This window comes from Ischnura elegans, chromosome 3 (genome assembly GCF_921293095.1).
Source record: "Ischnura elegans chromosome 3, ioIscEleg1.1, whole genome shotgun sequence".
NCBI lineage: Eukaryota > Metazoa > Arthropoda > Insecta > Odonata > Coenagrionidae > Ischnura > Ischnura elegans.
In genome coordinates this window covers 124,662,034-124,675,159 of record NC_060248.1, presented here as the reverse complement: position 1 = coordinate 124,675,159, position 13,126 = coordinate 124,662,034, and the positions used below count along the sequence as shown (strand labels likewise).

At 41.7% G+C, this 13,126-nt stretch overlaps 1 protein-coding gene across 3 annotated transcripts in view; it reads left to right on the top strand.

Annotated features, from left to right (window-relative positions):
• The window catches only part of LOC124156512 (histone-lysine N-methyltransferase SETD1B-A), a 32,124-nt gene that overhangs the window by 1,471 nt on the left and 17,527 nt on the right, over window positions 1-13,126 (top strand). For all 3 annotated transcript variants that reach the window (XM_046531093.1, XM_046531095.1, XM_046531094.1), the window contains exons 5-7: window positions 15-2,100; window positions 3,553-3,682; window positions 7,198-7,398. In XM_046531093.1, the coding sequence (XP_046387049.1) occupies window positions 15-2,100; window positions 3,553-3,682; window positions 7,198-7,398 (2,417 nt within the window). The remainder of the gene's footprint in view (window positions 1-14; window positions 2,101-3,552; window positions 3,683-7,197; window positions 7,399-13,126) is intronic.

The window sequence follows — 13,126 nt, the reverse complement described above, 5'->3', positions numbered from 1 at the left end:
GTAATTCATTTCAGGGGAAGAATGTCGCCAATTATTTGCTGAACAGACACGTGAGAAAAAGCCTGATGCAGAGGAGGATTGTGAAAAAGATGATAAAAAACCCAAAGCAATCAAGTCATTGGCTGTTTCATCAGACAGGGAACCAGAGGATAAAGAGAGGTGGAAAGAGAAAGATGAAATTGTCAAAAAAGAGACAGATTTGCGAACGGATTTTGTCGGGGCCAATCACAGGGGGGAGGTGGACATTAGAATAAATCGGCATGATTACCCAACTCCAGGGTCAGCTGCGAGTGAGGGATATGGGACGGGACAGAGTGAAGCTAGTTACCCTGGTTCCGAACGTCCTTACAAAGACTACCCCTATCAGGTGAACCACACAGCACACTCCACGCCTGTGGGCTACGAGTTCAACCACTTTCCCCCCACACCGTCTGGTGCTCCCTCGCCATTTACTGCTCCCCCACCCAGCTTCACAGCGCCCCCAACGCCCACCGTCCCTCCCCCCGCGCTTGCCCCTCCATATGCCCTGCCCCCTCACAGCATACCGCCCCCTCCGCTGCCCCCGCATCACTTGTTGGCGCCCATGCACCGGCCGCCAATACCCATACACCACCCTCCGCCTCCCCCCACACACCAGTGGCCTCCTAGCTGGGATGTGTCATCGTCTGCTGCGCCCCCAAGTGCCCAGTGGGTCGATGCCCCACCCCGTCGCTCCTCATCATCAAACTCTCGGCACGGCACAGTGCACGCACCAGCTCGTGTCACCACGCTCCCCCCTGCTGGATCAACGCCCACATGGCCAGTTGCCCCTGGCGACACGTCTGTGTCAGGGTATTCCTCCTCAAAAGACTCTAGCAAGAGAAAGGGCAAGTTGCGCAAAAGTCGGAGCCCCTCGCCTGAGCACAGGAAGGTGTTGGACCTGGACACCAGAATTGAAATGCTTTTGAAAGGGAAGGCAGCTGGTGGTGTGGCGCCATCTTTTCTGCAGCTGGGTATCAGCAGCGAGTCGGAGCCTGACGAATGCCTGGATGACGATGATGACGACGATGATGATTTCTTGGCCCCTCGATCGAGGCACAAACTGAGTGGCGGAAGGCACAGTGGGAGTCTCTCTAGGACTTCCATCTCGTCATCTGGTTCTCGGACAGACTCTGCAATGCCCCCCCTTCCTGAGCTGAAAATCCCTCCACCCCCACCCCTCGACGAGAACTTGCTCCCCCTGGATGATGAAGACGAGGAGGAGGCAGTGGACTCGGACCCTGACGCCCCCCTCTCCATGCCTCCATCTCCGTTCGTTTCGGAAGAGCAGTATCTCTTTTGGCACAGGATAGGTTTGGAGCGTGCGCGCAGTGTCAGGGAGAAGGAGAGGCAGGGCACCACGGGTCTGCTCAAGAGTGTGGAGAGTGCGTTGCGGACACTGGGAGATCGGGGGGGTGAGGGGCACAAGATTGGGGACGGTGGTTTTGCGGATGAGAGGCCAGGGCAGCGATTCTACAGTCCAGTGGGCAGTGGGGATTCGTTGGGGACGTTGGGAGGCCCCAGCAGGAGGTCGACGCCACTGCAGGACGAGAATACAGAGAAGGGGCCAATGTGTGGCGTGGCTTCGAGGCGAGATGATGACTGCATGAGTCTGTCCAGCCTCAGCTCGGGTGACGAGAAGATGATAGTGGAGGAGCCGGCGAGCGCACCAGGGCCCCCTGGGCCAGCCCCTGGTGCCACCCCTCTGCCCACGACTGTGGCATCCTTCCCCCCACCACCGTATGCACCGCCAATCCCAGGGTACCCTCAGCCATACGCTTACCTGCCCACGGGCACACCAAGGCCCTTGTATCCAGGCCACCTCTACCCTCCCCCCGATCCAGCCACGTATGCGTGGAGGGCTCCGGTCCCAGGCTACCCACACCCGCCACCCCCTCACCCCTACCCCCCTGTCTGCCTCCCAGGCTGTGGCGTGGGGGTGTCGTACCCTGGTCAGTATCCTGGTGCTCTGGGGCTTGGGGGAACGAGTGTCCCCTATGTGTATCCAGGGTTCCACTCACGGCTCCCTCCAAGTGTGTCTCAGTCCCTTGAAGCAGATGATCCTCAGGCTCCAACAATTAGGTATAGCTTTTCTACTATTTCTTTTTTTTTTTCTGGATCGGTTGATGCTAAAATTCATTCATCTTATTTCTAAGGTTAGCATAAGCTTTGGTTTTGAGATTTTTTGATGTGTGTAAGTTTGATAAAATGCCCTCACATTTTCATGTTATAATTCATTATGATCCGTAGAAGCGTCTGAAGCTGTACTTGGTAGAAATTTGTTAAATCAATTCTGAAAATTAAGTATTCTGGACACTGGTAACTTTACCACTCAAAATAATAAATAACTTAACTAACCATGGTGTCTGCACTTAGGGCCATGATCAAGGACCTGGTTCAAATAACTTTAAAAATATTTTGTGGGGAAAAATGCACTTTTTTCATGCCATGGATTTGTTATGATCTTCAAAGTGAAGAATTGTGAAGGTGATAAAGACCTGTCATATCAAAGCATAAGTAGATAACAATGTTAATGCCTGTGGTAAAATCTGAGAAATCAAAATCTTAAATGTATTCAATTTTAAGGAAAAAATTGACATAACAAAGCATCCCCTCCTACTTTTCATTTGTTGTTGTATATTGAAATTCTATGGTAAAAATCATGGTTCAAAAGAATAAATCTGCAAATTTTGAAGTTGTCCAAGGCACTTTCCTCTCGTGATGTGTTTTACCAAAGGAAAACTTGAAAATTTCCGTATCCATTTCAATTGAAATATTTTTGTATTCATTTTATTATTTCTTAAGAGCTATACTTAAGGAATATTCATAATGCATTTGTTTTAATATGGTAGTTTATTGGTATAATTTCTTGGCTTTGGAATTTATAACTTGATGTGGGGTGAATTCTTGGATTTGTTTCAATTTTATTTTTCAAAGTGTTATGTTCATCCTTCATTCATTAGAATTTTGCTATTTTACCAGTTGTAAGTACTCTATTGTTTAAAGTAATTAATTTATTTTTTGAATTGAGTATTTTGTATTATTTCTTCTGTAGAATTTGTTATTATTGTATATATTTTTATTCTCCTATAAATATACTTGATCTTTTTTTAAATATTCCTGGAAAAATGTAACGGTAAATTGAGAGGCAGCAGGAATATTGTGTTGGGGTGAAACAATTGTCATTGATTTTTTAGGGTGGCAGCAGATGATAAAAGTAGTAATATATATTTTGCTACTCCCAAGATGCTTAAATATGAATCTTTATCTGAGGTTTTTCTCTCTTTTTGTGTAATTTTTTTTTTGTCTTTTCATTATGGAAATTACGTGCATCTTCAAGTATGAAGGGTGTACAATTTTATGCTAGATAGTATTTTACCGCTACCCTATTATTAATGGGATGAACTTTATTTGAATGCATTATGTCTATAATTTACCATACTGAAGTTCAACAATATCATTCCCTAACTCATTTCAATCAATATTTTGTGATTCTTGTGCTCAAAATTTAATGCTGTTTCTTGTTTCTCACAGTGGTGTTGTTGACCAAGTTATCACTGAGCTGAAGCAAATCTTGAAGCGAGACTTCAACAAGAAAATGATTGAGAACACTGCTTTCAAGTCTTTTGAGACATGGTGGGATGACCAGGAAAGGAAGGCCAAGGTGAGCACTATTCTAGTGATTTACTTCAATAAGTGCCTTACTGGATGTAGTTTATATGTAAAAGGCATATTGCTCCAAAAATTGGCAATATTGTTTTTATGTTAATGCTGTAAATTTGTAATTCTCTCTTCAATTTTATTTGCCAAGTGTAACACTCACCTAGTGTGGATATTTTTTCCCATTCAAATTTCCCTATTATATGCTTTGCTCACTCAGTTTTTGTGTCTCTTTAGGTAGTGGTACATTAATATATAAGTGGAATATATTGTGGTTTGAGAAGTTATCTGAATGATTTGGTAATTTAAAATACTTAGAGTGAAATGGAATGGGAAGAAAAACATAGATCTTATTTCGATGGGAACTAAACATTAGTTTCGCCCACTTTTGTGTAATGGTGCAGCATTTTACCTAATATTTCGACGGGCACTTTATCTCTTCTGAACTAATCTGTTATTATTTTTCGTGGTTTTATTGTACCATATATTGATAATATTACAGCCGTAAACTTTTGCTTTTGCAAAATTTACGGGCCGAATATTTGTGGGTTTTATTAACGAATATAATGCTCTGGGGTGTTGGGCACCAATTTTAGGAGGGTCCGTCCGAGACGAACGGGTCGTGGGTTGGGAGAAAGGGAAGGTGAGGGGAGAAAGAGGCGCAAGAAAGGGGAAAGTGGGTGTGGGGTAGGTTTCTTTGCTGATTGCTGATGTGCACGAAAGAATGAAGGCTTGCTACACAAATTACATATTCGACAAAACGTTTAATGCAAAAGTCAACGAAGAAAAATACACTGAAACACATGAAATTAACCATTTACTTTGAAGAACACTACTGGCCAGTGAAACAAAAAATAAAAATAAATCAGATCTACCGAAAACAAACAATAATAAATAAATTAAACATGAACCTACACTTCTTGTGAATATCTGGTGTGTATACAGAAACAAATGCAATGAAAACGCCTACTAATTCTAAACACTCTGTCGTAAATACTAAAATTATTCACACATTCACAGGGAAAACGGGAGGGCAAATTTAATATGGAAAGTAATAAAAATGCAAGGGACAATGCTTATGGGGCAACGGGTCTTCTCTTCTTGAATGGGGGAGAAGGGGATCTCTTTATGAATCTTCTTAATTCGGGGGGAGGGGGGGGGTGGAAGGCAATGTGGGTGACAGTTTTACGAATCGGCTCTGGGTGATGGATGGAGATGACCTCCTTGGTTGGCTCCGGTCAGGGTCGCTGCGTCTGCATTCACCGTGGGCTGAGGGAATATTTAAATCCGGATGTCGTGAGGTGACTTTCTTCCCCTGGGTGCAGGCAATCTGCCATCTGTTCTCCTGTTTCCTCTACTTTGCCGCTCTTCACCTCTTTGCCTGACCTCTGCGTTTCGTTCTTTTCTCTGTCTCTCCCCCGCGCAATGAGTAGGATGCGTCTCAGCTGATGGGCAGAGCCTTCAGCAACAATTCAAAGCCGGAAATGATATGTTCTCTTGAGCTGGAATATGCCTAGGTTTTATAACCCAGAGAGGGTTGGTTTTCTGGGGTTGGGGCAGGTGGGGTAAACCTGGAAAGAGGCGGGTTTTCTTTAAGTCTTCACCATCGGGAGGGGGTTTGCCAAAGCATGCTTTCAGTTTGTGGAGGGTGGGGTTGCGGATTACATCACCCTTCGTTCGCTTTCACTGGTCACATACGCACGCGGAAAAAACCCAAAATCGGGAAGTGGGGGAATCGTGGACGAAGGGGGAGGGAACCACTTTACACTTGAGGCCATTCACGCTTCACTACGCACTCACTCTCACACAATATTGCGTCAGCTTTCCTTCCCTTCTGAACTCCGATTTAAAATTACCCATGAACCATGCCAAACGGCATGGGTTACATTAAAAATATTTCTGTCCATAAACATAGGAAAAAACCCCCTTTTCCAAACAAATAGTTCAGGTGACTTGGAAAACAAGGAGTGGAATTGGAATTATACATGAATTTTTAGCCCCCCTCAAATTATTCACAAATTTTTGCTTCAACCTGGAATTTCAAAATCTTTTATTTCAAATTCGTTTCACATAAATGTTATCAGTTCAACACTCATTGTCTGGCCTAAAATGTGTTTGTCGTAATATATTAATGTACAATTTATTTACACATTAAATTATTTAATTGACAATTATCTTGAAATGCCAAGTGAGACACTTATAAATCAATTGTAAAATTTCTGTTACTGAGTGTAAATCTTTAAATTTGGAACGTAAAGTAATGCATAAGTATAAAATTATTGAAAAGCATTTAAGTAATATTAGGTGTTTTAAAATTCATATCTATCTCACTAATCACGTGATATTAACCTGGAATTTTGTAAAATTTCCCATTGATAATCTGGAATAATATGCATGAATTTTTCTGCCTTGATTTGCTGGACACCCTTTGCTGTAGTTGCTTAAGACTTTTGGTCAAAGCTTTTGTTTCTGTGCGGTGACAGACGCCTTGATTGAATGAAATCAGAGTATCGCTGTGAATTCATTCTTCTTCTCACCCCTGTGTCAAGCTCCCATTGTTGTAGCTGATTGCCTCGGTAGCTGGGGAAAATTACAACTCTCTCCACGTCTGAGGAATGCTGCATAACGGTCATGATATCAATTAAGTTTCCATATCATCCGTGCCAATAATGGTAGAGATATGATTTTTGAGAGACTGCAATTCATAAAATAACTTTTCTTAAAATTAGTTATGGTAATTTTTGTGTTATTCTGAAAATAAAGCTTTAATTGTGAATAATACACTTTTGAAAGTTGAAATGTGTATGATTATAAAGAGTCCATTGTAAAAATATGCTAGCATTCTCTTTGTGGATAGCAGAGAATGAACAATATGCATCTCAAGCACAATCAATACAAGTTTCAGATCCCGTCCATCACTGCACATTGCGTTATTCAGCATTTTCATGCTAGGTGCATGCATGCAAGGTGCATCCACCAAAAGTTTTGTGTTGCCATAGCTTAGTAACGAAGGAGTTGCGACCCCATGCTTATAGGACAAAAAAAATGCTTAAAACTGTCTCTCCTACCACCTTCTGAAGTAGTGTAGATTGAAAGCCTACTGGAAAACCCTCTATGATGGATTTATATAAATATGTGGAAACTATTGAAAATTGCCTAAGTATGATTGTGTCAGATTTCAAGAAGTGATATCTAACAGTTCCAGTGGTTATTGGTCCTAATTTTTTTATATATCATTGCCAGTATGTTTTCTTACTTCCCCTTATAATGTCTTTGTGACTGCCCTTTAGTGGTATTTGGTTTGGCTTTCCGTAATGTATAGTTCTCTTATGTTGGGTGAGGATAAAATTTAATAAGCTAATATATTTCCTAGAATTGTCCCCATTAAGTTATATAAGCATCCTATCCTCCTCTTTTTACTGATAAACAACCTACTTTGCTGAAATCGCTTTTCAACCCTACTACATGTCAACCCTCTTGTTGTTGTATTCATGTGTTAATTTCCTTTCTTCTCTGTAGTCTCAAGGATCGAATGGAGTAGAGGGGGCAGATGCTGGTCTTCCGGGCAGTGTGTCAGGACCTGCAATTGGCATACCTGCTCCTGTTGAATCATCAGAAAAGCAGTTGTTGCTGGACAGCGCACGTGAGAGTTTGGGCTTGGAAACTGTTGGATTTGGCCTCGGCTTGCGTGCTGCCATTCCTAAAATGCCCTCATTCCGAGTGAGTCACCTTATATGTTACCTTAAATCGCATCCATTCACATATTATGAATCTTATGTACAGTAAAACCTCACCTTAACGAACTCCCGCTAAACGAAGAACTCCGTTCAACGAACAAATGCTATTGGTCCGGCCAATTGCCTATGTAAACACATTAGTGAAAAACCCCGATGAACGAACTCCTCTTTTACGAAAACTCCCGATCAACGAAATGAAATTTCGGCGCGATCGAGTGAAATTCACCTCCCAATAACCAATTTTTCCGGTTAAATTTTTATTTTCATATGAATAATTTAATATTCGTAGCGTAGGAGGGCAAATCAGAGACTTCTACTGAATAAGCCAATCAGAATCGTCATTATTAACCATAACCATAGCCTTCCGTCGTGTGTTTCCGCCGACCGCGGCTCGCGGCGAATTGCGAAAAATGTTAATGCTGACTTTCGTAAATAACTCAATGTCCCAATATTTACACGCTCAAAGCTATGATATCTAGAGCTATGTACTTCGATCGCATTCTTTTGACGGTTGTTTAAGATACTTTACAGAATTACAACACGTAAATTCCGAGAAGCATTTTTTTTCACTTGCCGCCATCTTGGATAACTTCTTTAAAATTTAACTAAATTACAGAGGATACAATGTGCGCGCTAGAAGATGAAAGCAAAAATTTGCCTCTCTTAATTATCTTTAATATATGACTCGGTAGTTACTCTTGTTTCATTCACATTGTTTATTTCAACATCATCTAAAAAATAGGAGAAACTTTTGCATTTGCCACAATCTTGGATAAAAAATATTCGCACTTAAGAGACAAAAGCCAACATTTCCCATTGATCTAGACGTTACTTGAATTGAGTGCTTTATACTAAAGGTCAGTCTCTGTCTGTCGGCGATTGTAGCGATGTCCTAACGTGATGTGAAGCAGTGTTGATTTTCTCCTGAGAAAAAGGTTTGCGACGGCCGTCAATTGTTGCATGAAGAAGACGACACAGTCTAAACATGCCATGTTTAGACTGGGCCACTGGTGAGAGTGATGCCTCACCCCTGTGGTAGCAGCAAAAATCCATGAATGGCAGCGGGATTAATTCAGCGGTGGTTGACGGGAGTTGATGCACTCATGGGGAAAGTAGATTTCTTCCTCGGTCGCTGCACGGGCCCATACATAGGACTAACAATAAAAAATGTGCGCGTTATTTTCTTCCCCCCAACTGCAACAGCTAAGTTGCGACCTCTCGACCGAGGGGTCATTTCTGCAGCAAGGCGGCATTACCGTCGGATTTTTGTGGAGTTATTGGTTTGTCGAATGGATGTAAGGGATCGGCGAAATTGAAGAGGACCATTTTGCAGGTAATGCAGCGGCTTTGCAAAGCTTGGAAGCGTGTCGCACCTGTCACCATATTTAGTTATTTTGCAAAAACCGGGTTTGCTGTCAACAGCATCATTATCGTGACTTATTTTACTTCAAGAACTCATGCATGAGGCCTTTCAAGCTGTTTTCTTATCGGGAGTTGTCAATCCGGTTTGCAGTCAACTGCGACCACGCGATGGAGAGTGATGACGAAAGCCGTGAATCCTGGCAGGGACTCTCAAAAGTCATGAATATTGAAGGGTCGTTTGATGAATTCACTAGAATAGACTCAAATTTCGTTATCCACGAAGCCAGCGAACTGAGGGTTGCAGAATATAATTTCTCGAAAACTCATTTTTCAAAATCGTGACGTATTTTACTTCGAGAACTCCTGCATAAGGCCTTTCAAGATGTTTTCTTATCGGCAGTTGTCTATCCGGAATGCGATGGAAATGATGCTAGTACAATGAATTATTTACGAAACCCGCAACCGCAAGTATTGCTATGGAGTATTCTGGATTCGACTGCTATAAAGGAATGCTGCCACCCACTGCGCTTTAATGGGTTGACGAAAGTCGCACTCGCGCCGTTATGGTAGAGCGATCTTAATTTCATGATGAAGCTATAATTGGCGCTGTTACTTTAACTTTATATTAGTAATGGTCAAATCTATCGAATTCTTAATTTTTCAGTGTAAACTTCGCGAATACCTGTACTCTATTTCAAATATTGAGAATAAAGGGATGGCCTCGCGCTCACCGATACCTTGCATACATTTTTGAAAACCGATGAAAAAGCACGCAAAGTGATTGAATAATACGAACTGAGGCTTCCTAAATGTGGTCTATTGCCCGCGATTTGCATTGCAGCTGAAGAAATAAGCACTGTTTTGAAGTATGCGAAGGTAGAATGAAGATAACGCATGCAGACTTGCTTCAATTTCCGAGCCCCTGGAATGATGCAACGTGCGCATCACCTGCGGGGAACGAACTCCCGATCAACGAAACGGCAAAATTTCAGTCCCTTGAGTTTCGTTTAAGAGAGGTTTTACTGTAATTTGTTTTTGTGATAATAGGGTGGTTTTCTTTTTTTTATTGCCTAAATGGAAGGGTTATTACTCCTGGAGTAGGCATTTCACGCTTTTAGATTTTTAAATGACGATATCAATAAAAAGTGAAAATTTTCAAGCGTGTGAAAAATGTGACGGCTAAGTATGAATGCTGGGAAAAGCATGTGTGATGTCATTCTGGTTGCCACCGTGTGAGGCCACCTAGGATCGAGGCTGCGATGCAGGCTGCTAGCAGGTAGCGCTTGGCTTAAATAAGGATTATTAATACCCTATCTAACGTAGGAAACTTTCTGACCTTAGGCAATTTTAATAGGTGATTATTAAGAGATGTTTCCCTGAGCTCAGTGCCTCATGCATGCATTGGTAATCTCAGACAATGTAAAACTCCTATCCTCTCGTATAGAAACTAGGTCCCTGTGACGTCACGTGGAGTGGAATCGCATGGGCGCCGATCTGGCCTTTTTCAAATGAGGTTAAAATTGACCATTTACGTTCGTCTAAACTTGGATTTCTAAAACCAAATAATTTGTGTAGAGGGCAAGAGCTACACAGTCAAAAAATTATGTTTTCCTTAGGATCACTTTTCAAGCAGATGACTACAAAGTCAAACAATAATATTTAGAGATATTATTTTGTTAGAAATTTACCTCTTTAGTGGCAAAAAATTCTACACTTCTACCTAAAAGCACAAACATTTGATTTATGCTTGAAGTCTACTTGCAGCATTTTTTTGTAATTTGAAAGATAAGACATGATCCAAGATAAGGTATTGCCATTGTTCCCAATTTTCATTAGTTAAGAATAAAGTAGATTGTCATATATAGTATTAAATACTTTTGGCTAAGCAAAAAAATTCCAATGGTTAATATCTTATTAGAAAGTCCCCAAATTATCTTATTGATAAAGTGGAAGGCAGCGGTTATGGTTGACTTAGGTGTGTAGTCCTGGTTTTAATTGATGAGTGGACTGGCAGGAGACCTGAGGTGCAAGACAGTTTCAGGTGCACAATTTATTTTGTCTGCTGCATTAGAACTTCAGTTCTAGCAAGTGGATGCTCTTTTGAAGCAGAAAGGGGATCACTGCTGGCCACACTGATGGTGTGGGGAGGGGAAGGTGGCAACGGAGATTGGGAAGCGGGCTAGGATATTTGTTGAGAGGGGCCATCCTAGGTAGTCCCATGGTCAGATAATTTAATGACAGATTGTCAAGCATTTGATTCAGCTTCATCTTTCATGCCTTGGTCAATGCCTAAATGATAAGTGAAAAATTCAATTCTAGTTGTTTGCAGTATAGACCATCTTTTTGTATTTATTAGAGATGGGTCGAATAGCAGATTTCTCGAATTCGAATATCGAATTCGAATATTAAATCATTGCTCGAATATTCGAATACCTCGAATTTCGAATACCTCGAATACTAAATGATGAATGCTGGAATGTTTGACTCGGTTGCCTATGCAGCAGGCAACACAAGATTTTGGGGAGTAATTTTGATTTCCTTTAAATGATTCGAACAGGAATTTAGCTGATTAATGAATATTTTAATTTTATGGAAACAATTGGGCATATAATTAATTCAACTAACATCGCTTTACCCCCACTTCTGCTGCCAAGTGCTAGCTGACAATCTGAGGCATTTTGCAAAATACAAGCTCTTTTCCACCGGATTTTCTTCATTTATTTTCAGTCCATCTTTGGGAGTTCTCACGAGATAAGAAGATGAATTGGAATTGCTATCAGGGAGAAACCAAATATTCTGAGAAAATATCCCTTTGTCTGGGACTGTAACAATAAAGATTTATAGCACCACTCATTAATTGTAACTTGATATATGCTTTCGGAAAAAAATACCGCATCAACTTCCGAGAAGCTCTGCTGCTCATATCGAGTTTCGCCAGAATGCTAAGTCTCCCTCGTATTTTGACATTTATTTCTTTGCGTAAAATGCTTAAATAAACTCAGAAATACGTCGTGTTTGGTCTTATTCTTTTTGAAATTACGCGCACATTACTAATATTTCAATTCAATAAAGGTGTAACATCAATTGACGAAAGTCATTCTTAGACACCTTTTGTGCTAATAGATGACTCATGCAGCGGTTGACCTCCACAGAAATGGGGAACTTCGAAGCTGGTAGGAAAAAAAGGTCAGTGGGGGAGAAAAGGAAAGGCCGGAAACACGTTTCTATTGTTCTCGTGTAACTTGGTATTTTTTCGAAGCTAAGGTCTTCGTAATATGATCCCTGCGCGAGCTGTGACCTTTTTTTTATTTCGAAGAAGAGGAAAGCCTCAGAGGGGGGGGCTAGTGCTGTATGGAGAGGGATACGGGATCTTGGGAAATGCGCTAATGTAAGTATCCCACGGTACTCACACAGCAGCTGACCTCCAGAAATGGGGAACTTCGAAGCAGGTAGCCAGAAAAAGGTCAGTGGGTGAGAAAAGGGGGGAGGGCGTGAAACACGTTTTTATTGTTCTCGTAACTCGATATTTTTTTCGAAGCAGGGGTCTTCGTAATGCGATCCCTGCGCGAGCTGGGACCTTTTGTTTGATTTAGGAGAAGAGGAAAGCGTCAGAGTGGGTGAGGCGAGTGCTGAATGGAGGGGGATAGCGGATCGTGGGAAATGCCCTAAGGTTGCTATCCCACGGTACTGAGGTTCTCCTGGTGGGGGGAATCGGGGATTTTCGGATTTTTTCACCTGACCATTTTCGGTTCCCCTCGTCGAACTCTTTTCGCCGCTAAAATCCACGAATTTGATGTAATTCGTCAACTTGCGTAAAACGGCGCTGCGAGCACTAAATGACTACGGTTCTCTGCATTTTTCCGAGCCAACTACCAACGACGTGGGTGCGACAGTGTATGACGCGCAATTCAAAGTACAGTGGAACCTGTTTAGTACGTTTCTGAAGGGACCACAAGAAATGAACGTACTAACCAGGAAAACGTGCTAACGAGGAAAGTAAAAAATAGCTGTCGGGGTTATTGCAATCTGTGGAAAAGTCGTCATAATTACAATTACTATCGGTAGTTCTCGTAGGATCGCCTTCCTGAACTCTTTTCACCATTAAAATAAAGAAAATGGGCACTACATTGAAAAACAATACCATGTGAATAAAAAATCACAATGTTTCATAGATATCCCGAAGACAATTACATGAAAACGGCATCTTTCTCCCGTGATTTATCCTATATGTATTTATAGAAAGAGGACAAGTACAGATAAGTCATTTCTTTTTTGTCACAGCATACTCGGAGAATATAAAAACAACCCTGAGTATGTGAACGGGTTGTTTTTAAACATCATAAAAGTTG